We start from the raw sequence: 26,333 nt of genomic DNA, 5'->3' as shown, positions 1-26,333 counted from the left end.
GAGGCCTAGTTTTTAACACTGACAGCTTTGAACGTGTAATGTAGGCAGTATTTCTTTAGATTTTTCAAATCCATGTGGATTCTTGGCCTAGAAATTTGTTCTTGAAATTGCTTGTGCATCAACACAGAACTGCAAACTTTGCTTAAACAGTTGATCTAGTCAGTCTACGAGACAAGCCCAAAACCAAGGCAGGGTGAGACTGAGTCGAGACCACAGACTGCATATAATAATCTATCTTTATATACAGTCGATGGTCGAGACCAGGACCAGACCAGATAAGAGTCCCACTCCACATGACACACTTAGGATTAAACGCGGAGCATGCAAACCACAGACACTCCTAAAATTTATCTGAAAAGCTCCACAATCCCATAAAAACACCCACAGAAAACAGATAAAGATTCCTCTTCGTTTACTATTTTTATTGTTCATTTGTGTAGAAATAAAGTTTACCATGAGGAATGTCTAAATAAAAAAAATAATACCAAAAGGTGGAGAGGAGAATTTTATGTGTAGGAATCACAGGAAACTCAGTGATATCTCTGCAGTTGTAATCTTGACGAGTCCTGAATGAAAATCCTTGAGTCTTCTACGTCTCAAACCAAGCAAAAATGAGTCCAAGACAAGACCGAGACCGATCTCAAGTACTCCAACATTGACTGCAGTGCCAAAAAATGAATGGCCCTGACTTCCCAATTTTTGATAGTTATTTCTTTTTTCAATTTTTTGCAAATTTTCAGAGCAAAACAAACAGCTAATTAAGAAAATGATCATCAGATAAACCAATAGTAAAAAGTAATCTGTAGTTGCAGCCTTTTTGCAAGTGTGTGTCACAAAGAATACAGCAAAACAATGGCAACAGCCCTAAATTCAAAAATAGACCAACACCAGCTTTAAAAACTGACTTAATCAATATTTTCATGACACTATCAACAAAACTAGACAAGCTTAAAGCCATGGTCAAGATATTAAAATGTTATTTTGATCTGAGGATGACATCTTTAATAGTATAGAGCAGAGGTTCCAAACCCGGAACCTGTAATATACCACAAGGAAGTAATGATTGGTCAAAAAAAAGCAGTCTGTTCTGAACTTTCCCTCATCACTTCCTGTCACACAACAAACAACGTCATCCTGAATTTAAAGTTCGGTCATCAGTGAGGTAACAACTACCTTTCACTGTCGACAGTGCATAAAATCTGAGTAGGTACACCACCTGACTGTTACTCAGAGTACTTCTGTAATAAATGTGGTCAGCTAGTTGACAAGAAATTTGTTGGTAGAAAAATAGCCAGTGATCAAAACATTTTCAGAACCAAAAGAAATAATTTCAATCGATAATGGCCAAAGAAAACTGGGCCATTTTGTAGAACATGGTGATCTGTGGGGTACCAATTATAATAATAATTATACTCCATTTCAGCAGCACTTAACAAATCTGCACGTACTCGATCATCACTGGACAGCAGTGGACCCTATTATAGAAATTTATGAAGTGCAGAATGTGAGGTAATGTGAAAATTGCCTCTTGTGCTGCTAAACACAAATTACAAGTTGAATAATGGCTTTAAAACAAGGCTTGAAGTTGTTCTGGGGGCAAAGGGAAACCCTAATCAGCATTAAAAGCTCGTATATAATAAAGTATATATATTGCTGTCATTTTGTGTCCAGACCCTGCAATTCCAAAATTCTGTTTGTGACCAAAAAGGTGTCCAAAAAAAGCAAACTCACTCTGTATCACTCAAAGTTAAAAACTGAGTGTCGGACATCATATGAAAAAAAGACATTTAATACTATTTTATGAACAAGAAAATGAACACAACAGTGTCGTAAACGAAGTCGCTGCTTCATGATTTCACTGAGTCACAAAGCATCGTCTGGTCCAAATCCTCACAGAGGCTCTGCATCCTCCAAACTCAGGACAAAGTCAAACTCCTCTGCAGAGAAAAAGCAGAACAACGGTTCACAACCAACCCAACACTACATACTGACACAAGGTTAAGATCTCCAGCTCTCTCCACACAGACTGCGCTATAAGGCCGCCAGTAAGTCCCTTCTTTATGCCTCTTCTGCATTTTTACACAGAATGAAACCATGTCAGCATCGCAGAATCAAAAAATACTTGACGGGCGTGACATGTAACACAACAGCCTCTAGTGTGATATATAACATACACGCCGGCCACTATCTTAACAATAACAATGGTATGACATATCAATAACAAATATTTATCATCTCTGTTATATGGCGACTGATCTCGTCTTCTGCTCAGACAGTAAGAAGCTACCAGACCATATTGTTTTTCCAGTTTGCGGCTGCTGTTTTCTCTCTTTGAGTTAGCAGCTAATAGCTGTAGAGTGGTGAAGTAATGAGTCCTAAAACGTGGAAGTCTGTTAGCCTTTTAGCACCTCCGGTTCCCTCATCTTACAGTCTGTGGGTTTTTTGAATGGGCTTTAGGTAAAATGCCTTAAATAAGGTCTGTGGTTAAAACAAAGGGAAAGATATTTAGATGTTTTGTTCTGCAACATAAAATACGTCCGCTTAAAACCATTTTTGAACTTTTAAGGCTTTGCTTGTCTTAAAAAGGTTGCTAACAAATGGCTAAATGGGACTACAGTGTTTTTCAGGGACATTAGACGTCATCACATCGAACACAGAAACTCATTAAACCCACTTATACGCCTTTACAGAGTCACATTCTAACTTCTGCTACATTTATCTGTTTATAATATTTTTCGATTGTGTTTTAATGTGTTTTTACAGTGTTTGTAGTTGTGATGTTTAAGTCATGCCACCACAAAGTAGTTTGTTTATAGCCTAACAATAACTTTTTCCTTCTGGCAATTTAATTTACGCTTCAAAACACACAAAAGTGGTGTTCGTCTGTGAAGATTATCATGCTGAACAAAACGTGTAAGTCTCATAAACTTGTGTTTGTCACAGAGCTTATTTTTGACAGTAACCGCAAATCCCATTCAAAAATCCCATAAGGTTTTTGGCGAGGGAACCAGTACGATGCCAACTTCCTGGTTGGCCTACAAAAATACGTCATCCCTTCATCACTCTATAAGCTCCTTTTTAAATCTCCTGTGGTGGCATCAAAACGTCACAGCTGTCCCACCCATGGTCCTGTCCTGCTGTCATGTTGATACAGACACCATTTCAGCGCTGTCAATATTTCCCCTGGTGGCTTAAAGGCGAGACAACTCTGTGCCTCCATTCTGTGATAGTACCTACACAGAATGGTGAGGGGGGCGGGATTGTGCCATATTCCCAACTTAAGCAGGCAGTGTAAAAGGGGCTAATGTCCTTGCTTACCAGTAGTTAGAGGTTGCACAGAGAGTCTGGCTCTAGTAAAAAGCGCCATGTCCTTCAGAGGTCCTCCTTTGGCTTTATGCTGCAGGTGGTACTTTTTCAGCTCCGACAGAGGAACAAAACGCTTCAACATTCGTTGATACTGGACATCTACCTGAGAGAAGACAACAACACCAACCTTCAAGCTTGATTATCATCAGCTATTGTACTTCAGCTCCTGAGGAATTTACCATGCTCCATTTGGGGTTGTCTGGTTTACTGCTTGCATCGAAATGGACGTCTTTCTTGTCAAACTGAGTGTGGTCCACATAAGATTCCTTCACGATCTGAAAAAAAAAAAGAAATACAGCTGAGTATAATGCTTGTGTGTAGCTTTGTTTTAATCATGAGAATGTTATCAGCAGGGGGAAAAGCGTTACTTGCTTTTATGATTCCTGCTATCCCCGGTTCCTTGCAGTTGCTGTGGTAAAAGAAAGCCAACTGCCCCTCTTTCATCTGCCTCATAAAATTGCGCGCCTGCAGATGATGGATAATTCAGAGGGACATTCCCACAGAGAGAACAACAAAAAGAGCAAGAAAAGAAAAGACTTTGCACAGGGCTGGTGACAATAAAATGACAAAGAATTGTTTTTTTAGAGCACTGCCTTATTTCAGGTTAACATCTTTTTCATTACGTAAGTCAGATTTGCGGCTCTACCTGATAATTGCGGACGCCGTCCCAACAGCCAGTCTGATCAGGCAAAGCCTTCAGATCCTCAATACCGAACTGCAGAATGACATCAGATGCATTAGACGAGTGCAGCCCACTCACATCTTTTCCCAGAACACCACTGTGCTGATGAGGCTCTGTACCTTCACATCGATGCCGTTCTCAAAGCGGCTTTCGGGCTCAGACTTCATCAGCCAGTGACAGTACTGTGGAGATTCTGAGCTCTCCTTCTTTTGTCCAGACTCAACAGAAGCTGCAGCTTTCCTCTTACCACCAACCGCTCCACCATCATCAGCTTTGCCTGTTGTTGCAGCATCAATAATCGTCACTGATTAAAAATACCAGACAAGAGGTTATACTCTGCAACTTATTGTGCTTACCTGAATCTGTCGCACTCTTACTCACTCTGGCCTTTTTCTTTGGTGGCATCTCTCACAGTCTATAAAGAAACATGTTTAAATGTGAAAATAACTATATATATACCTTGATGATATCAATTTATGCTGTGGTAGCTATCACTTAAAAATCTAAAGGTGTATTATATTTTGCATCAATTGCATCAATGTAATCAGGGCTTGATATAATGTTTTTTTCTGTATACATGCACTGGTGCATGTAACTTAAAATTACATGCACTGTTTTTTACCTGCGACAGACAAGTTGTTTACTGCACCATTTGGCGTAGTTGTTCTTTATCTGTGCTTCTGCCACAAGTCTGACCAAAATCACAGTAAGTAATGTGCAGTGAAAACATGAAATGTTGTCAATTTATTATGTTTACAACTGCTTTCAATGCTGTTTGTGGATATGAATGAATTCTTTCTATTATGCACAATTTAATGTCTAAATTAATGTCATCAGATGTCCTGTTTTGTCCAACAAACAGCCCTGATCGCAAATATATTTACAGCTTATAAAATATTTGCATTGAAGCTGGAATCAGAGAATTTTTATTCTTTAAAATGACTAAAATCAGTTAGTCAATGCCAAAATAGTTTCTAGTTAATTTTATGCCCATTAACTAACAGCTGGCGCCTTAATTTCCTTCAAAACTAATTATTATGTCAACGCTGTCTGCTTTACAAAGAACAAAAATGAGTTACTTATAGATAAAAGTAACGCAATCTAACACAAGGGCCCTTCCAGTAATACTACTTTCATGAGATTACTCAACTTCATTGTTATTGCAGAGGGTGTAGTTTATGGTACTGTTTAATTTGATTGCATTAAAAAAATAAATAGTTAAACCTGATGAGGGGAGGATTTGTTGCAGGATTGTGGCACTGGACTGCCTAATTAGCTACTGGTAACACAATAAGACAAATACAAAGGAAAAGAAAAACTGTTCAATGTGGCTTCCTGAGCGAACAACTGTTTTAGCTATAGAAATATATGCACGATACTCTTACTTTTCCCCTTGGTTTGAAAACTTTTGACTACTCAAAATGAGCACTTGGGATTGGGAGGACCATATTTATTTTTAATTAGCACCAACAGACAAGTGGAAAGGGATTAGCTAGAGCTTTGACCACTATAAACAAGTCTGGGCTACACGTGTGAACTAAACGTGCCTCGCAGTTTGAAAGTGATACAGGATATAATGCAGCTCTGGTCAGTAGATAGCCTCTAAAAACACTGATAAATCCTACCTGTAGCTAAAAGCAGTGCTGTTCAGCCATCAGAAACACGCGGAAACACCAACACATGACGTCTACAAACTTATGGGTGCACTTGATTTAATTGCCAGCTACTGCCGTTTGTGTTGGAGCATCTATTTCACAGTCTTCCCAGCCAAAGGAACTGGAGTGATCCGGAACCCCGTTAACTAAACCTGTTATCCAATGCGTTGTAGGCAGTCCCGGAAGGTCCTATAGAAAAGCTCAGGGAAAACCTCTTTAATGGAGAAGGGGCGGTTACTCAGATCTACATATGACAAAACAACCAGCTAGTCTTCATTATTGAAGTCTTTTCTCTTGTAAACCGAAAAATATTGTTTGAAAACCCCTCGGATAAAACATAAATCTCACCTTCGTGTCGTTTGTCCTGTTACGTTTTGGTGCCAGCGCCTACGTCGCAGCCTATCATTGTGGTGTGTCAAACTATGACGGTCTCATTACTGCCCCCCTGTGGCCGGAGGACAGAAAAAACACCCACTGGTGTATGAGCGCAGGCGATAACTGCAGTTGTAGCAAACTATTGACAAATAGTTTTTTTGTTGTTGTTTTTTAACTAAATAAGTTAATAAAATTGTCATAGAGTGAAGATGCTCAACCTGCTCTGATTAAGGCCACTGTTGTTAAAATCACAGGGGGCCAGGGGCCGGTTGCAAAAGCCCAATACATGTTTCTACGATTTTAGGACATTTCCAGGATTCTAAGACATTTCTAGGATTTTGGCAGGTCTAGAATTTTAGGTAATTTCTTGGATTGTAGGAAGTTTTGAAGAATTCAGGATATCTGTAGGATTTTGGCTCGTTTCTAAGATGTTGGGTCATTTAGATTTAGAATGTTTCCAGGATTTTATGACATTTGGGATTTTTAAGATGTTTAGGACATAAAGCGTTCCTGGGATTTAAGGAAATTTCTAGGATTTTGGCTTATGTCATTTCTTTGTTTGACGAGGTTTCTAGGATTTTAAGACATTTTTAGGATTTTGGCGCGTTTCTGGGATTTTAGGACATTTGTAGGATTTTGGCATGTTTATGTCAATTTCGGGTCATTTCCCAGATTTAGGATGTTTCCCGAATTAAAGGACATTTCCAGGATTTTAGGATGTTTCCTTATTTACGAACTTTAGGCTTTACGGTTATTTCTAGGATATTAAGACATTTCTGGGAATTTTGGGACATTTCGAGGATTTTAGCACGTTCCTAAGGAGGACGATTTTTGGCATGTTTATTGGATTTTAGGTCATATTTTGATCATTTTTTGGCCCTCTTTTAAGACATTTCTAGGATTTTATGACGTCAAATCAATTCCCAGTGTGAATCACTTTTTTTGTGTGAATTAGAAAATTGTTGATGGGCCATCCTGCACCTTATCGGGCGCCAGATTTTGCCCGCGGGATGTAAGTTGAATATCACTGTTGAAGAGTAGTATGTCACATCTTTGTATAATAGGGAAGTCTGTGTGTCACCCCAAAAACGGCCACAGGGGGTAACAATGAGCCCAATCTACGCTTGAAGACAAGCGCCACTTTACCACTGAACTACAGTTCCCAGCAGCCGGTAGCAAACAAACGTATTGTATTTTAAAAGCACATAAAAGTGTTTCAAGTATAATAAGAAACTCCTTTAAGGAAAATGCCACTACAGAAACAGGATTAATATGTAGGATTTAATCTTTGATTCACACTCCGACACTTAAAGTAGCGGTAATGCACCTCCGTTAACACCAAAGAAGAAGAAGCAGCGCGTGACATAACACTGTGGAGGTAAACATGGCGACTGTCGGACCTTTAGGAAGGATAGCCAGACTGAGCTCCAGCCTCTGCAGAAACCATCGGCTAATATTCAACAGAAGCCCTCCGAGAAGAGGAATAGCTTCTTGTGTCGACCGTAAGTCCCAAAAAACCATAGCTGTTAGCGTTGTACTGTATGACAGACGTGTGTTATGAATGGCACCGGTGAGTTATGATCTGAACTTTGTTAGCTAACAACAACAAGCATCGTTATTCCCTTTAACTGCCCTCCAACAGCAAAACTGGCCCCCACTGACTGTAAATAAAATAAGATAAAGTAAACACACACTACTCAATCGGAGCTTTAACATTAAATTTACCGGTAACGTTAGCGAGCTGTCATTGGTTAGTTTTGCACCGCCCCTCTGCTCTCTGCTGTGCAGGACGTGTGTTTTGTAAGGACATTTCAGCAAAGCTGTGATTAATTGTTTTATATTTACATGATCTATCTATTGTAGTCTAGATGCTTGCGTTACTCTGTAATTGTTTCCTACTTAACGCAATAATGCAAGAAATAATCAGATGCCTATTTCAGTATACCTTGTAATAACCTCGTGAGACTTACTCCTTTATCATTTAAAAAAAAACTGTGAAAGATATCCAACTACAACTATAGTCCAACATGACATATGCGCTTTTCATGTGAACCCTTTTATTCTTTTTCTTTACAGAATTATTTGTCCTCATCTGCCTGCCCCTTCTTATTTGTATTTTTATTAAAGCCTATATTTTAAAACAGTTTTATGACTTGTTTTAGTTTCTCCTGCATGTCTCATTTTATTAAAATGTATAACATTGTCGTTTTTAATATGTGCTATAATAAAATAAAACCAATCATCAAATCAATCAAATAAAATTAGGAAATTCTGCATTACAACTGAAAGTCATGAATCAAAACCTTACTTAAGTAGAAGTATTTAGTATTATCAGCAAAGTCGATCTGAAGTGTCAAAATCATAAGCATATTGTGCTGTATGATGCATTTTATTGCTGTAGATGTTTCAGGTTGTGTCGATTTTATATAGTGTTGGTTGTATAATTTGCAGCAATGCATCACATTGTATAAGATCATCATATGTTATTAAAGTCGCTGTGCTGTGAGAGCCGCATCTCTAAAAAAATAACTTTTCATGAAGTCAGAAAAACAGTCCTGTTTCAACTTTACGATGAAGCATGATGATTGAAAAGGAGTTTCATTTATTATTATTATTATATTTATTTTTTAGCTAAGATGCAGGACAATTTTCTTAACCCACAAAGGAAGGCGTCATCTATCAGTGTATCAGAAATGTAGGCCTACCTGCCAAGTCTTTGCTTTTCATTGTTGTAGCATCACACACACACATATATATATATATATATTTAAAAAAAAAAAAAAAAAATTTTTTTTTTCATCTTTCATACTAATTTCATACATTGTATTGTAGCATACTGCAAATTTTTATATTTTTACACACTTTACACACTGAGTAAAATATCCATATTATCATTTAAATATTGATATATTAGTGCTAGTTATCTATTAGGGTATTTCTTAAATTTACATTTATACACACTTACATACTCAGCATACTACTTTATCTTTAAATATTTCCATACTTTTCTAACTCTCACTGTATTTCTATTTTTATACTTCTATTTCTATATAGTACTTGTGCTGGTACTTATTTCTACTTGCTATAATTCTTTATGATGCCATCAGAGCGACTGTCATGAACCACAATTTTTCCCCCGGGGATCAATGAAGTATTTCTGATTCAGATTTAATGCATATTTGTAATGTGTTCTCTGCTCTTTGTTGACAGCTGCTCATGGACTCACAGATGAACAGAAAGAGTTTCAAAAAGTGGCCTTTGACTTTGCAGCCAATGAAATGACTCCACACATGGCAGAGTGGGACCAAAAGGTATGCTGGAGCTACACACACTGTCGCTTATTCTGCTTTATGTCATCTAAAAACATCTTATACAAACTTTTATAACTCGTAAACGTAAAAATGTTTTGACTTACTCATGTTGTGGTGACTTGTTTGGCTGTATGAGGATGTCTTGAGGTCCGGCGGCCGTAAAATACTCAAAATAAATCAGCGCTTTAAAGTAGTTACGAGTTTTAAAGGCCTTGACATTGTTAAAAAACAAAAAACAAATCAAGCCTCAAGGGGCTAATTCAAATTAAAAGATAACTTATGTTAACGGTTAAAAACTGTCTCCTGGGCGTCTTCAGCCTCTAACCGCACACACCTGTGTCTAATTATTTTGCAGTGGTGCTGAGAGGACTATAAGCCCATTGCATGTCATATAAAGGCCACCACTAGATGGCAATATTCACCCGCTACCTGTACAAATCATAGACTGTAAATATTATTATTATTATTATTATTATTATTATTATTATTATTATTATTATTATAATATACAGTCCATGGTACAAATAAATAAACCAGGCTCTTATGCACACAGTGAGACAATGTAAAGGCAGCAGGCTTCATAATCCTTGGCCAGAAGATATCCGCTGTAAATGCAAGCATGGGTTTTTTTTTCAACCCATTTTTATCATTTTTCAGAACACAAGGCTCACAGTGTCACAAAAACAAATCCGTCATGTATATACACAACAGTTACTAATCACTCAAATACCCCCACCCCGCACATACATGTAACATAAAAAAGAACATTTCATGTAAGATGACATACAGATTTAAAATATGACTGTAAAAACAAGCTTTTAAGTAATAATTATGATATATTACAACATAAAGAAGAAAGAAAAAGGTTAAATAAATAATAATATAACAAAAATGAACATATAAATACAAATGACGACAATAACGGCATCCTGACAAGTGGAGTACATTGTCCTCTGACTCTCATCAACAGCTTATGGCAAAATATGGTGTCAGAAGTATTAGGAATAAGGTATTAGGAAATCTCATGTGACATTGGTTTGCTTTCACTCTGAAGGGAATCGACCTTATAAAAGAGTTTGTCTTATAATAAATAATTTAGCAAAGGGCGAGGAAAGACACTGAAAATCTCCCTGGACCAGACTGTCACTGTGGGTGGAGTATCTTTCATCCTTTTCAACAGTTTGCATTTGCACACCAGGAGCAAAGGTCTGTCCAGTAATGTGTACTTGGTTATGGGAAGTGCTACTCCCTCAGAAGGCAAGCCAAGTAAGAACGCAGGCATCATTTCTAGTGAAGTGTCCTTGAGTCAGCATCTGTAGAAGATCCAGTTTCTGTCCAGAGATGACGGAAATCCCTCATCCTAAATTGAAATATGAGTCATTTCTGCACCGACATCATCCCTAACTATGAAGTATCTGTATGTCTTCTTTTTTTTACAGTAAGTTGGGTCTGGTACTGAAACATGATGTATTAGAACATTATTGTGCAATTATAATTTATCATCATTGTCATCATCATCATATATATCTGCATTTGATCATTTTCTCACAGGAAATATTTCCAGTGGAGACGATGCGAAAGGCAGCCCAGTTAGGGTTTGGGGGGATCTACGTCCAGCCAGATGTCGGAGGATCGGGTCTCTCTCGGCTGGACACGTCGGTCATCTTTGAGGCCTTGTCCACAGGATGTGTCAGCACCACAGCTTACATCAGTATCCACAAGTACGTACCCATCATGTGGCACTGATGGCTTTTACATTAAAATAGCATGAGAGGGTTCATTGTTTGGTTGTTTTTAAGTACAGATGATATATTCGTTTGATTAAAAATGACCGGCGTGTCTGGTTATGTAGTTGATAGTAAACAATGATGTTTTCGGCAATTCATCCACACTGAGACTAGATTTTTGTCACATAATCTCCAACCAACAATGAAGTGGACTATATTCTCCACTTTCTTTGGTATTTCTTCTTTTTTTTCTACATACAGTACATTAATTCCATTTGGACCACGTTCCACTATAATGATGGCTGCGACACACCATATATCTTCCATATATTTGCCTGCAGATTGGCAGTGTGCTTCTTTTCTTGCAGCATGTGTGCCTGGATGATCGACACCTTTGGCAACTCAGAGCAGAGGGAGAGGTTCTGTCCTGATCTCTGTTCGATGGAAAAGTTTGCTTCCTATTGTCTCACTGAACCAGGTCAGTCTTTATATAGAAAAAATAAGGAAGACAAAACTCTACTGCAAATAAATTAGTTCTACTCTGTGTCATAAACTCACATTTTGTTATGCAAGTAATTTATCTTTCATGTATGTTGTTGTTTTATACGCGTCTGTACTGAAGTTAAAACTCAATAGTAAAAACACAATAAACCTGGGATGTTTGATTTTAGGCAGCGGCAGTGATGCTGCTTCACTTCTGACCACCGCAAAGTTGCAAGGCGACCATTACATCTTGAATGGGTCAAAGGTGACTTCACACCTATCTATGCTCACATGTGATTTATATAACTGTAAATAATTTCTTTAAAATGACAGCAGTAAACCAAAAACGTCTTGTTTCTTCACGACTTTTCAGGCCTTCATCAGTGGCGGAGGAGACACAGACGTCTATGTTGTGATGTGCAGAACGGGAGGTAAAGGAGCAAAAGGCATCTCTTGTTTGGTGGTGGAGAAAGGAACCCCAGGCCTCGGTTTTGGCAAAAAAGAACAGAAGGTAAGACTTTATTGGTGTTGAAATCGGTTATTTTTGCTCTGTAGCCAGGGCACCACTAGATGGCAGAAGTAAGTCACAGTACCTCAGCTGTTTCTCAATCCGATTCAATTCAGGTGGGCTGGAACTCCCAGCCGACCAGAGCGGTGATATTTGAGGATTGTGCCGTTCCAGTGACCAACCGGCTCGGTGATGAGGGACAAGGATTCAACATAGCCATGAAAGGCCTGAATGGAGGCAGAATTAATATAGGTGAGGAGGGAAACACATTCTAGCAGCTACCCCTCTACAGTAGTGACATCCTTTAGATAACAACAATAATAAACCTTATAATGTAAATTATACATATTAAATCAAAATATAGATTTCCTGTAGATGTATGTAATTATTCTGCAAACAGTGTCAGTCGCTAAGCAGGTGGGATAGAGCCTGTGTATTATTTATGTGCATACAAAAAAAGTGGAGACTTGAGGTGGTAAAATGTGACTGATGTTTCTTTGGAAGATGTAACTCTTTAAGAGGAAATAATATTACTTAATATAGGTAAACGTTTCATTCTTGAGCTTTAAAATGCATCTGTGCTCAGTCCAGTGCATTCAACCGCATTTGGTCTGGTTATGACCAGTAGCATATGACAGCATTAGTGATGACTAATGTTTATAAATTTGAGATACTTTAATGTATAAATGACAATAGAGTCATTTATATATTCTTGCTGAAAAGGGTGTTATGTTTTTCTTTTTTTTGTGTGCTTTGAGCACCACAAGCCGAGTACCATTTAGTTCTGTTATATCTGGGAGAAGGTAGACATCTCTACAGTCGATATCTCCAACACTTCACACCAACACTAGACTGATAAATAGCCCTTACAAGTAAGAGGAAAAATGGTCAGTTAAAGACATAAAATCTCTTCCGACAGCATCGTGTTCTCTCGGGGCGGCGCATGCCTGTGTTCAGCTCGCGAGGGACCATCTGTTAGTACGCAAGCAGTTTGGAGAGACGCTCTCCAACAACCAGGTAAATAGCTCATACAAGGACCAAAACTCCAAAGTATTTAGTCGCTGGTCCTGCCGGTGATGAAGAGTTAGCTTGAATTCATCTTTCCTTCCTCTCCTGTCTGTTTAGTTTCTTCAGTTCAAACTGGCAGAAATGGCCACTAAGTTGGTTGCGTCTCGCCTTCTGGTGCGTGAAGCTGCGACAGCGCTGCAGGAGAACCGCTCTGATGCCGTTTCTCTCTGCTCCATGGCCAAACTCTTCGCCACAGATGAGTGCTTTAATGTGAGTCATACTGAGTAATATTTGGAGTAATTATTGCCATGAAAAAATGGTCATTATTGCATTTATTCACTTTTTCTATTTTATCACCTGTTCTCAACAGATCTGTAACCAGGCCCTTCAGATGCACGGTGGGTACGGTTACCTCAAAGACTACGCGGTGCAGCAGTTTGTGAGGGACATCAGAGTACATCAGATTCTGGAGGGTGAGCTTTTATAACAGTGGCCGTGCTCTGGGATTTTAACATGATTATTTTACTTATATTTAAGACAGCTTTTTTGCTAACACTTACAGCTTGTGTGACTCTTATTCTCCTTTTGTTTCCCCTGAAGGCACAAATGAGGTGATGAGGATGATCATTTCCAGAAATCTGCTGACTGAGTCATGATCAATCTTTGTCCCTGTATCTTTAAGTGACTTTAGTAGTGACCATGTTGTTATGGTCTTCATCTCTGGTTTGTTACTGTGTGACTTTTTTCCTGAAATGTCTTCCACGTCATAGGTTTTTTTGAAAGTTTTAAAGGTCATTGGAGGATTTGAGGTAAAGCAGTCAGTAGGTTTTTCTAGTAAAATATTGGTTTAGCGTTTTAATTTTTAGCTCTACAGGCAGCAAGGCTCTTTGGAAAGCAAGGCTGATTCATTCGTTAGTCCAGAGTGAAATATCTCAGTAAGTATTGCAGAATTTAAAAGAAAAATTTGTACGTATGTGGTTTTAAGTGGGTGAAACCAAATGACATTGGCAATCCCCTACTCACTTTTCATGTTGCACCAACTGCAGGCCAAAATTTCCACATGTGCAACACTTTAAAAAGTATTGAGAGAATTTCAGGCTATACTTTGACATAACTGCTAATATAGCATGTTAAAATGCAAAATATAAGCATTACATGAGCATGCCAACGTTCGCATTTTCTGCTGAAACTAAGTGCAGTTAAAGTAGGCAGAGCATGTTTTATTTAAGTTACAGAAAGCAGCTAATAAACACTGACGATGTTCAGCTGTGCCTGAGTCATATCCTGGCTATTGTACGTAGTAACACTAAGGGTGCATTCGGAAATCCAATCTGACATTACACTCAAATTAGAGCACTATTCTTCAAAGTAACAGAGCGTTCTATATCTACACAGATTAAAAAACGGTTAATTTCATTTCATATTCACTCTACTCGGTGGTCTGCTGGTCTGTCTCCCCAGACAGAGTGCCCAGAGTGCACTGTGCCACTGTGAGTGTGGTGTTCTGGATAACCAAACGGTACGTTCTAACAGCGCTCCAACTTTACAAACGGTCAGAGTACGCTCCGGCACTTGGAGCGAATATTTCCAAACTCACCCTAAGTGTCGGCAGCCATGCTAGCAGCTCTGTGAGGCTCTGTGGCAGAGCAGTGCTGGTGTTTAGCTGGTATAATGTTTACCTTGTTCACCATCTTAGTTTAACCCATTAGCATGTTGCTCGTGAAATTTGATCTGCTGATGGCGCCCAATGAAAAGTTAAAGGATCACCAAAGTTATTACGATTTATCCTGTGTTGGCAGGCTCACCATTGTGTTGTAACACTCCCAAACAATGGCAGAGGCACTTTTGTTTTATTTGTCTTGTAACGTTATCCCCACCACTCCCAGTTGCCATCTTTCCTAACTCAGCTGCCTGTTCCATCAGGAGAGTGACCTCTGGTGGCATGTCTTGGGCACTACAATATCAGTTCAAAAAAGCATCTCTGTATCAGTTTGATTGAAAAAGGAGCATCCTAACTATGTACATTTTCTCTGGCACCAACTCCATTAGTGGTAATAATGGAATAATAGTTAAGAAAAAAAGTTTTGATTGTTTATCTATTTTGTTTCTTGTGAAGCTGCTAATGTGAAAATTTTAGTAATTTTTTCTAGAAAAAGCTGCTCTTTAGAACAATTTCACTCAATGTGTAAAAAGAGTTTGGGATTAATTTTTCCATTGTTTAAATTGATTCAACACCAGTTTAAGTGTCAATTGAAAGGGTGTGGTTGCTTTACTGTTTATCACAAATCTATATTTCACGCAGCATCGCCAAACCTAAAGTGGCCTTTTACAATGTATTATTCTATGTTACTGTATTGTTACCCTAGATTCTGTGTGTACAGATAAAAATGTGTATGTTGTGTATTTTTGGTTATGCATTGAAATGTCACTTTGCAAATCATGTCTGCTGATCACACTCCAAATAAAAACAACTTCAGCTCTCATAAAAAGAATGAGCCTTTTTGTTGGGATCCCACTTTGACAGAAAATAATTATTCCCAGTATTTATGTGATTGGTTTCAGTGAGTTATAATGGTAACTGGTGAAGTGATTATAAGCCAGTCATGCTGTAATATATCACTCCAGAACACTTTATTAAAAGAATTATCAATCAAAACTGCAGTGAGTGCTACACACACTCACATGGCACCACCCTGCTGTGTCTATAGACTTCAGTTTCAGAGCTGTCATGATCAAGACTTGGCTCTTCTTTAGAGCAAGCTGTGTGTCGTGTGTGTGTGTGTGTGTGTGTGTGTGCATTACAGTTGTCACACCATAATTTTCTCTCCTGAGAGATTCTCCGTCTCCGCAGGAGTCCTGCCACCACCTGACAGCACAGAGGAGAGCAGTGTGTGCATGTTTGTGTGTGTAGCTGATGCTCCATTTTTTCTCTATGCTCTGCAGTAATGTTTTGCTAGCAAAAAGGTGGTATAGGGTATTTAAATTGCAAGACTTAAAGGTCCAGCGTGTAAGATTTAGGAGGATATACTGGTAGAAATGCAGTATAATATAATTAGCATGTTTTCTTCAGTGTAAAATCCTCTGAATCACAGTGTTTGTGTTACCTTAGAATGAGCTGATTATATCTACATAGGGATTGGGTCAGCATCTACAGATATAGCCATGTTGCACTGCCACACGTCTACAGTAGCCCTGAACGGACAAACCAAACACGGGTTCTAGATAGCGCCATTCACATTTTCATGTCAGCCACCATAGTTGGCAGCCGCTCTGCCATACAGTGTTGGAAAAACACAGATTTTTTAATGTGAACTGCTTTACTCAGTGTTTTTTAACTGGTCTAAATTACCTGGTCCATTTGTTTTGGAGAGAGGAAACCTCTTGATAATTAAACTCCCAATAAAAACCTCCTGAATAATGACAGAACCCTAACTAGAAGAAGTCTCAGCTGGTCACAATTTGCAATGCTATCCACCAGATGCTATTAAATCCTCCTAATTCTTACACATTGCTCCTGAAAGTATGTTGAATCTTACCCAGAAAGTGTAGCCTTGCGACATTTTTTTCCAGAGTTTAGTATACTTACAAGAAAACAAACAAGACCATAAGCAGGAGGTCTGGTCTAATATTACCTCCTCAACATCAAATTATACCAAGCACCTTTGAACAAAATGGCAAGAAACCATAAACTCCAACATGTTTTACTCCCTATTTTGGTTACATTCCAACTACCATAACAGGCAACAAACTCATAAATGTTCTCTCGGTGTCATTAAACCATACTGACAATGTTACAGTAGGCTGATTAAAACAACCATCACATGAACACAAGTAAATGTGGGTCAAAGAAAGCCAGACACAAGTTGAAATACCTGAATTGTGATTTTGAACTAGTGCAGTTAGCCTGAGAGAAGTCACTGAAAAGTGATCCTTACACAGCCATAGAAAGGGAATCATAAAAATGTCTATATATTTAGTTATTATACAAATGTAGCCAGAACACTGTAATTTGCAAGAAATGCAAAACCTCTGAGCAAACCAAACAGTTCATTATGGTTCACAGGATTCAGACACAATAAGTTAACACCACTCTTTCAACCACTGGCGTTTCATGCCTAAAAATCGCTACTGGATGTCACTTTGAGGATCTCTTTATAAGAGTGTAAATAAAAATAGATTTCTTACAAAAAGAAACTGAAATGAAAAAAAGAAGGGACCTGCAAGACATTTTCTTCTCTTTCAACCTTTCAGGTCTTCATGGAGAAAGTGCTTTCCATTCCAAGGCAAACTTTCTCTCCATCCGTAACCTTGTCCTCTCGCAGGCCTACACCAGAGAGCCGGCTTGGCTCTGTGCAGGCACCATGACAGCAACAGCTCCCATGCGTGTCAGAGTGGAGGAGCTGATTTGTGGGGACACAGTGAGCGGAGGTGGCACCTGAGGCTGAGCCCCCTCAGTCCTACTGGGGATGGCGATCACGGGGCTTCTTAGAATCTGCGGAGGGGCCCCGTTTGTACTGGGAGGCCGCTTGTGTTTGCGTGATGGTGTGCCTCCGATGTTGTAGCCGGGGAGTCCCTGTAGCGTATTGGCTTCTCCAGGTCGCAGCTGGTAGGCGTTGATCACCGAGCCGGCGTCTGATGTAGATGTGGGGGAGTATGGGTAGTGGAAGTTGGGCTGGTGGGGGTCTCGGGGTCGAGGACTGGTGGCTATGGAGGACAGCGTGCCATTCTTGGATACAATGTCTGAGCCGGTGTTGCTCTTTGCCCATGACACTCGTTTCGGTGCCTGAGCGTCCTCTCTGTAATAGAGAGAGAAACGAGTAAGAGAGGGAAGCAGAGAAAGCAAAAGTCATTATAATGAAATGGCTTTAATCAAAAATGGCAAAAAGAAAATAGGGCAACACACATTAAGCTTCAGTGTTTTGCAATCATGCTTTGTTCTGACAACAAAAAACCTTGTACACTCTAGATTTTCAAATGACTTGTGCTGCCTTTATTCATTATAAATACACAATGGCTTGTGAAATATTACCATTTCTAATACTGCTTTAACCCTTTAAAACCTGAGCAAACATTTCTTTTAGAAACATGGGAAAAAGGCAATGAGCAAGGAAAAATAAAGAAAAGGAAATGACCTGGAAAAAGTGCTTAAAAATATAATTCTATAATATGATTTTAAATATTCAACAATTCTACAATTCTACAATTTCATTTAGCAGACGCTTTTATCCAAAGCGACGTACAACACAAGCAAGAATTTAGACTTAAAGCAAGAATTTAGACTTAATATGTAATTAGACTTAATATGTAATTATGATATTTATAGATGTAGTTTTCCCTCAGCTATTTTAGAATAAATCAACTAATTTCTTGCAATTTGTGTTACATGTCTTACCAAATTGCTCATTGCCTTTTCCTGCGTTTTTGAAAGAAATTGCAAGGGTTAAACAGGAAAATAAAAGTGATATAAAAGTAAAAGTCAAGTGAGTGATAAAAGTAAAAGTCAATGCAAAAATACCTCTAAAAGTCCTTAACGCTATAGAATTTTTGTGTACCTAATAAAGTCATTACATATCATTATTTTGTCAGCAAAATTAATAATGTAAAGTAAAAGTACTCATTGGAGGCTTTCAGAGTACTGGACAAATACTCCTGTCTCCACTGTGGAGCTTTCCAGTTCTTTCGGGGTTTGTTCTCTTTGTCTCTCTGATTAACCCTTTGAAACCTGGATTAACATCACTCCTCCTGTGCTGCTTTCAGATGCCTTTTACAAGTATTTAAACCATTGAACCCTGAGCGAATCTCTCAAAAACACAGGAAAAGCCAATGAAATGTTCTGTCAGGTGAGAGTTCAGGATGAGGACCCTAATGCAGAACAAAAAAACAGATAGGTGTGCAAACAAAAAGTGAGCTTCAATGCTGATTAAAAAGTCCAAAAAACAAGCCAGTGACCAAAACACAAAATAAAAATAAAATAGGAATCAAAACCTAAAGTGAAACAATCAAAGAGAACAACAAAGAACTCGGGAGGATCTAATGAACAACATGGAGAATCTGAGGAAGGATAACAGACGAACTGACAAGGGACAAAGGCAAACACACAGGTATATATGCACAGGGAACTAATCAGGACAACAACACACAGCTGAGGTAGGTGGACACAGGGAAAAAAAACTAGACTGAAACAGAACAGGTGTGTAGGGAAGACTAACAAGGAACGACAAACCAGACTGATAAAAGACAAGTGAAACTAGTAAGGAAAACACTAACAAACTACAGGAAACGAGTACATTTAGAGATTTATTTTTGAAAATGCTAGAAAAAAAAGTCTTCTGGGGAAAAAAAGGCAAACAGGAGAAAAACTATATTTAAAATGATCATAATTAAGTATATAAAATTACGTTACAAAACTATAATGTCTTAAGCACATTTTCAGGTACATTTTCTTGTACTTTTGACTGACTTCTTGCTAATGTTTGGGCCATTTTTTCTTTTGTTGCTCATTGCTTTCTTCCCATGTTTTTGAAAGAAATGAAGCCATTTACTCAGGTTTCAAAGGGTTAAATGATATGTTTTAGCATTGAGGATGTTAATGATGGTGTTTCAATGGACCTCTTTATATTCAGATATATATAAAAAGGGAGATAAAAACATTAGAGGCACCTCTTAAAATAATGTAGCAGCACCACCTTCAACTATGACCTCAGCATAAAACATTTCATCCAGTTTACACATTTTTGAGATTGTCATCAAAAATTGAACATAATAATCTTTTTAAAGGTAGAATTTAAGACAGAGCTGTCGTATTGGATTGCATTGGATCCTACAGGTGCACCTAATAAAGTGGCCTCTGTATCGTGCATGGTGAAACTTACTTGATCTCGTTGGCCATCTCCTCCTCAGTGTCCCCTCTCCGTCTCAGTATGAATATGAGGAAGAGCACCATGGCCACCAGTCCCACTACAGAGCCCAGTGTAGCTGCTGCAATCATGCCTGCGTTGGAAGCTGGGAAACAGATCACAGATCAGTGTGGAGAGTTAAGAGGAGTCACAGCTGTGTGTTGAAAACACTGGTGTGTAGTGGAGTAAAAATAAAGTGTGCGTACAGGTGATAACCTCCAGGTTAATGGAGCAGCTGTCGGAGCCGGCGGTGTTGCTGGCTCGGCAGATGTACTTCCCTGACATGCTTTTAGTGAGGTTGCTGAGCCTGAGGGTGCCGTGTCTCTCATCTGCAAAACATTCACACAGTTACACACACGTCACAATCATATATTTATGCGAGCTGTGCGAGTGGGTTTGCTTCAACTGGAAAACTAAAAAGGTCGACATTAAATTAATATTACACACTAGGGAACTATATTACCAAGGTAACAAACACAACTTTACTGCAAGAACTTTGAGGATTATGTACTAATTAAAATATCTCAAAGATCTTGTTTGTAAAGGAAACATCTGTACCATTCAACATACATAAATAAATACATAATACATAAAAAGACAGAAATCACAAGTTTCTACTGTATTTAAATTTTCATTCTGAGAGTTCAGCTATTTTCTGCTGTTTTAAACTTGGATTTACATTAGGGATGATATCAATTAATGGCTGATCGAACAAGTGAAATCTAATCCATTAATCGATAGTCTATGAAATGCCATGAAAACATATGCAATATGTTGCTGTGAGCTTAGACTGAGGATAAAATGCATTTGGGTATTGTTTGAAATAAGCATAGTTTTTTATGTTTTTTTCAAATAATGATTGATTGTTAATTTTACATATTAACTGATCAAAGAAAGTGCTTAAAATTTGCAACCCCCATTTACATATTGCTGCATGCTGGTGTTTTTATATTGTTTCTGTCGAGTTTGAATGAAGCGCGTTTTATGATAAGTTAACGAGGGAACTAAGCCTTGTCAGTCCTCCGTGACCCAGAGAAAGTTGAATTCAAAAGGTGTACAGTTGTATTTCTCTACTTAACAAGGAACACAGGTGTGGGAATATTCATTTTCTTAACATTTTGTGGGTTTCTATAATGTATTTTTTAGTCTGAAAAGCTGAAGGTGTGTATTACCCTCACCGTTTGGGGGTGTTAGCACTGCACACTTATACTGTCAATTGCAAGGTATGAAGGAGAGAAATATTACATGGGTGTGTTGCCCTTATTATATAAAGTGTTGCCCTACCACAGTGATCTGTATAATGGTCACTGTGTGCAACATATCATGATAGTGTTGAATCATTAGTTACTGATTCCCACCCATAATCCAGAATTTAATCCACTGTTGGATTTTATCCAGTACCTACAGTATAAAGTTTGGCATTGGTGCAGTCTCGCAGCAGACAGCTCTGCAGAGCATCCTGCAGTCTTGCTACATTATGTTTGTCAGCAATTTTTGTTTATTTTTTTCTCACACCAAGGTCATGACACAGCATTACGTGTGTGTGCAGCCGTCTCAGTTTTTTCACAACTGAGTATTTCCATTCAACACAATCTGTTGTTCTTAACACATTTGGCGTTAAAATGCTGTGTTGTTGCAAACATAGGCTGTGGAAAAATAAACAAGCTTTATGAGGGACTTATCACAACAAATCCTCTAAAATCCAATTTCAGATGTCACATCCCAGCAAGTCCTCATCTGATGTGTTTTTTACTTTCGTGGGGGAACGGAAGGAAATGAAAGAGGGTGTGCTTTGTGGGATCATGAGCTGAAGGGGGTTGTCCGGATGGGCGGGTGTCCGTAAGTGTTCATGCATGCCCGTTGCACAATTCAATCCCCACAGAGAGAAAAGTAAAGCAACACAAGGACTCATCCAAATTATCCCAGATGAAAAGTCAAAGTTCATATTATGCAAGCAAGCAACACTTTAATGCAAGAGGCCAGAAAATCCTTAACAATCACTGTGTCCAAACAGCTGCCTTCCTCACAAAGTTTGAATGTGCGGTGGATTGAGCTTTGTGTTTTATCTGCACCATCTGCTGCTGCACCACCAGGAGGGAGGTTAATGTGGGCAGGTGCACACAAACCACCACCCACAGTAGAAGTACAGTAAATCTGTCAATAACTTTAAATTTTAGCTAACGATGGAAAAACTGACATATATTACAAAAGGAAAGCTCGACTGTTTGAAAGAAAAAATGGCATTTTTAATTCATATGTTTTAGTTTGCTTTTAATCTATCTTTTTATTTATTCTTTTAATTCTGTCTCGATCATGTTTAATTCTATTATCATTACTATTATTTCCACGTTTACTGCTTTATTCTTTGAACTGTGCTTACTCTTTTTGGTATGGTTCGTGATTGTTATTTTTGTTTTGTAATTCAGATATGTTTTTGCCTCAGATTTTATTGTTACTTGAAATTTTGTCTGGCCTTAGTTTGGCATTATTGTTGAACTCTACACTGTCTCTGCAAGAAATCATTCTTGCCTTTTTTTCAAAGCACTTTGTAAACTCAGTTTTAAAAGGTGCTTTATAAATATAGTTATTATCAATAAAACAAAAGATGAGAGTGGGGTTGGGGTAATTGGAAATAAGAATATACACTGTTGCAGTGAATGTATTTTCAAGCTCTCTGTACATTGTAATTACACTGTAACATCTGTTTGTCACCTCTGTTTTAGTTATGTTTTTTGTTGTTGTTTTTGTTTTTGACTTGCCTTTTATTTTATGGTATACCATATTTGCTGCCAAGACTATTTTATTTACATGTATTATCTTTTATAATTGAAAACCCCCAAAAAAATATTGCTAAAAAATTAGTTAACTAAAAACAAGTGTAACATGATGAAATGAAGTCAGAAATTATCTGTTATAATTTGCTGCTGATAAGGAATTTGTGTCCATGTTGGTTTTGTGATCACACAATTTAAAAACATTCATACACACTACAGTTATTAAGTGTGAAAGTACGAATAGCTGGTATTCACTAACATATCACAGCTTTATTATTAACCTTTGGACCAGAGTATTAAAATCATGACACAGAAATCAAAGCTAAACTTTGTGCCAAATCAAACAGCGGCAGATGAGTGTGATATGCACTTATCCCTCTCTGATTATCTAATCCCCTGGCTTGAAAACCAGCTGTGAAGAACCAAACCCAATTGTGACAGATAAGCAGAACATCAGCTGATTCCGAGCTTGGAGCGAGTTCAAGCCTGCACAGCGATCAGATCTGATCAGATCCCAGCGGTGGAGCTGACGTTACTGGAGGTGCTGCCTCATATCAAGACATGGGCATTACTCATATCACACTGCCACCACTGCAAGGTCACTGAGCAGCATTTGTCAAAGCCCCGACACATGACGTGTGATTAATGTAAATCGGTTTCTATATGAAGCTCATGGTATAGCTCGCCTCCTCACATGACATCGTCCAAGCTGCAGTGGATTAGTTTTCATAATTAATGTAAAAGACCACACATAAAAACAGAATGCAATTACATTATTTTCTCTTACAGGGCTAAGGGACTAAAGTACTGTTTAGTTCTAGTCGACACAATATCGCTAAGTCAGGACTGTACAGGACACATCTGTCTATTCGTTCACTATTCTATGTATTTATGTCTTCATTCAATTCCTCCATTTTCATGTTACTGTTTTGTTACTAAAAAAAATTGTTGACTTTTACATTACTTGTTTTGTACTGTTACTCAGGAGTGTTAACTATTATGATTACATAAAAAAATGTTCCTCCAAATGACTTGTTTTGTCAGACAAATGATCCAAAACACAAAGATATTCAGTTTTCAATACTATATCAGAGAAAAGCAGCAAATAGTCAAATTTGAGAAGCTGGGGCAAATTAATATTTTGTAATATCTGTATAACAAATGAAGCTACAGTTAGGAGCCGACTAGAAGCCTTGGATGTACAAAAAGAACTGGACACAGTGTCAGAGGCAGGACTCTGTTTCTTCTTGTCAAAGTTGCTCAGTGCTTATTAAGTTAAAAACGTTCAACTACTGCATATAAAATTATCCAGTTGATTGGCATTACTTCAGCATCATTGGGCTCCTGGAGCAAGTGCACTGGAGACTGACGCTGGCCAAGGTGGCTACCTCCAGTTGAGCGCTGCACCAACTTGCATGGGGATGGAAGTACAACTTCTGAGTCTGTTACGTGATACGATTTCACCCCAAAAGACTTTTTCCCATAGACTTACATCGTCAAAAAAATTTAAAAAAGGTGTATGTAAATTAGTGGAGAATTTATTTTTCAGTAGCCTCTATATAAATTTATAATGACTAAAAAAAGCTCAAATTAACTAATAGCAGAAACCATGGTTATTTTCCTACTGTCAATTATATCAGTGAGCCCCAGCATTTGAATGCATAAAGAGAACTTGATACAGCATTGGATGTGGGGCCCGGTCAGTGGTGCATGAAGCCAAAAAAGTTTGACTTCCCAAGTTAAAGGTAAAATTATCCCAATCTTCTGCATCATGGGGCCCATAGAGCAAGGGAAATGGAGATTTCTGCCAGCCAACCTCTGGTTAAGCACTCTGCTAACTTGAATGAGGATAAAACACTTTAATCCTGCAGCTCTTTCAGACTTTCCAAATATTAGTAGACCAAATCAAGATAGTAAAACGCTCAAAGAAATGTATCCACTGATTTACAGATGTCCATTTTACCATGAAATTCAACAGGAAATTTTTTTTTGACTCGATGGCATGACAAGATGTACCTGGAAATTACAATTCTACAGTTTGAAAAATAGCTTCAAAGCTCAGCACTGTTCCTGCAGGTTTGGTTGGTAAGTGGGGTTGAAGGAAATGCTGGTGCGCTTACTCTATGGGCCCACGGATGCGGAAGATCAGGGTAATTTAACACCCGGAAGTTGATTTTTTTTGGCTTTATGCACCGCTGAGCAATTTTTATAAGAATGAGTGGAGCCCCACCTAAAATGCTGTATACAGTTCTTTTTATACATCCATAAAGTTACAAAACCTGCCCACCAACACTGAACAGGATGGCAGCTAAACACATATTCTACAAAGCTTAGAGGAACAAATTCAACCCCCCTTTTTCACAAAAATTAAAATACTGTATACCTAGACCGTTTATATCTGATATTCAAGATATATATATATATAGTATATTATATATATATACATATATATTAATAATGTAAAACAACTGTTCACATGATTACAGTGATGATTATCTACCACCTTCTATTCTTTAAGTCTTTAACGTCATATTTTTTGCTTTTTTATTCAATGGATGTGTGAACAGAATGTGACATCTGTGTTTTTCTTTTTTCATGATTATCATTTCTTAAAACATAGTCCTAAAGGCACTATTACAAATTGGGTTGATTTGTTTTCCTTTAAAGCTTTTCCTACAGCTGTGATTTGAGGAGTGGCACGTTTGCAGGTGAGATCCTGGGATGGGAGTTGGGGGTGGGGGGGGTAGAAAATGTATGAGTGAAAACCCTTACCCATGAACCCAAGGACAAGCATGGGCTGGGGGCAGGCTCTCCATTCTGTTTTGGGTTTTTAGTTCGGAGAAGGAAAGATGGCAGAGAGACAGAGCGAGCATGAATGAGAGGTCAGGAAGAAATGTTAAAACTGATGGGGAGGGGTTGGAGTGAAGTCCCAAATCCAACTCTTGCTTCTTAGAGGGACTGATCAAGTAATGACATGGGGCTTGTTAGATTAGGCACCAAGGTCAACATGAAATGAGGAGTGCTGAGAGAGGATCAGCGGCGAGAGAAAACAGAGAGAGAGATTGCTGAAAGAGATAAGCAGTGATAGCAGAGATAAAGTATCATAGAGAGAGCATAGAGCAGCAGCGATAAAAAGATGGAGTGTGCAAGAGGGTGCAGCTTCATACGTGATGCAGGCGCAAGTCAATGCACAATCAGAGGGAGTAGTTTTCATTCTGTCTGAGGACTTTTCTGCCATAAAGAGATGAGGGCCAAAGATCAGAGCAGTTAAGTCAATACTCGATCAATCAGCCTAAGTCCTGTTGTTCAGAAGCAGATGGTGTTTTCTCTGCAGCATCATCTGGAAACAAACAAAGTATCGCAACAGTAGAGATGCACAAATGGCTTTCTCTCTCTCTCTCTGTCTCTCTCTCTCTCTTGCAAAGGCTGTGAGAGGAGTATGTTGTGGTTCGAGTTATCTCAATCTCCAAAGAGGATTTCATGCAGCATGTTATGGCACGATCGAGGATCTTCCTCCGAGGTGCATCTGGAGCATCTATCAGTAAAGC

General features: G+C 38.4%; 3 protein-coding genes across 9 annotated transcripts in view; 1 reads left to right on the top strand and 2 right to left on the bottom strand.

Annotated features, from left to right (window-relative positions):
* Positions 1-407: 407 nt before the first annotated feature.
* Positions 408-9,733, bottom strand: thyn1 (thymocyte nuclear protein 1). Of its 5 annotated transcripts, none has more exons than XM_088079039.1 (8): positions 9,494-9,733; positions 4,405-4,463; positions 4,168-4,325; positions 4,013-4,081; positions 3,739-3,831; positions 3,546-3,641; positions 3,319-3,493; positions 408-1,937 (listed from the first exon to the last, which is right to left on the bottom strand). In XM_088079039.1, the coding sequence occupies exons 2-8, from the start codon at positions 4,451-4,453 to the stop codon at positions 1,891-1,893; spliced, it is 687 nt and encodes a 228-aa protein (XP_087935165.1). In that variant the 5' UTR covers positions 4,454-4,463; positions 9,494-9,733; the 3' UTR covers positions 408-1,890. The 5 variants fall into 5 exon arrangements, with proteins under 5 accessions (XP_087935165.1, XP_042342642.2, XP_087935167.1 ...); XM_042486708.2 differs by having other exon boundaries at positions 3,319-3,469; positions 9,494-9,732; XM_088079041.1 differs by lacking the exon at positions 9,494-9,733 and adding an exon at positions 6,052-6,142.
* Positions 7,423-15,607, top strand: acad8 (acyl-CoA dehydrogenase family, member 8). Its single transcript, XM_042486707.2, has 11 exons — positions 7,423-7,580; positions 9,289-9,389; positions 10,941-11,110; positions 11,485-11,594; positions 11,788-11,864; positions 11,973-12,110; positions 12,224-12,359; positions 13,027-13,124; positions 13,233-13,385; positions 13,486-13,588; positions 13,716-15,607. The coding sequence occupies exons 1-11, from the start codon at positions 7,463-7,465 to the stop codon at positions 13,769-13,771; spliced, it is 1,260 nt and encodes a 419-aa protein (XP_042342641.1). The 5' UTR covers positions 7,423-7,462; the 3' UTR covers positions 13,772-15,607.
* Positions 15,608-15,743: 136 nt separating this feature from the next.
* esamb (endothelial cell adhesion molecule b) overlaps positions 15,744-26,333 on the bottom strand; it is a 52,146-nt gene continuing 41,556 nt past the window's right edge. For 2 of the 3 annotated variants that reach the window (XM_088079037.1, XM_042487235.2), the window contains 3 exons: positions 20,218-20,340; positions 19,988-20,117; positions 15,744-17,911 (listed from right to left, as the gene is read on the bottom strand). In XM_088079037.1, coding sequence (XP_087935163.1) covers positions 17,440-17,911; positions 19,988-20,117; positions 20,218-20,340 — 725 coding nt within the window. In that variant the 3' untranslated portion in view covers positions 15,744-17,439. Of the gene's footprint in view, positions 17,912-19,987; positions 20,118-20,217; positions 20,341-25,557; positions 25,603-26,333 lie in introns of all 3 variants that reach the window. The other variant, XM_088079038.1, reaches the window with a different exon arrangement.

This window comes from Plectropomus leopardus, chromosome 6, assembly GCF_026936395.1.
Source record: "Plectropomus leopardus strain MGB_pleo_1.0 chromosome 6, ASM2693639v1, whole genome shotgun sequence".
Lineage (NCBI taxonomy): Eukaryota > Metazoa > Chordata > Actinopteri > Perciformes > Serranidae > Plectropomus > Plectropomus leopardus.
This window is presented reverse-complemented; position numbering and strand designations above follow the sequence as displayed.

What these genes read in the sequence shown, in the direction of transcription:
- thyn1 (XM_088079039.1), bottom strand. Translation starts at nt 4,453, where the DNA reads ATGCCACCAAAGAAAAAGGCCAGAGTGAGTAAGAGTGCGACAGATTCA. An exon ending in ACGGCGTCCGCAATTATCAG is followed by an intron (nt 3,832 to 4,012) that starts GTAGAGCCGCAA and finishes CATCATCTGCAG; the next exon opens with GCGCGCAATTTTATGAGGCA. An exon ending in GGATAGCAGGAATCATAAAA is followed by an intron (nt 3,642 to 3,738) that starts GCAAGTAACGCT and finishes TTTTTTTTTCAG; the next exon opens with ATCGTGAAGGAATCTTATGT.
- acad8 (XM_042486707.2), top strand. Translation starts at nt 7,463, where the DNA reads ATGGCGACTGTCGGACCTTTAGGAAGGATAGCCAGACTGAGCTCCAGC. An exon ending in AATAGCTTCTTGTGTCGACC is followed by an intron (nt 7,581 to 9,288) that starts GTAAGTCCCAAA and finishes CTTTGTTGACAG; the next exon opens with CTGCTCATGGACTCACAGAT. An exon ending in GCTTACATCAGTATCCACAA is followed by an intron (nt 11,111 to 11,484) that starts GTACGTACCCAT and finishes CTTTTCTTGCAG; the next exon opens with CATGTGTGCCTGGATGATCG.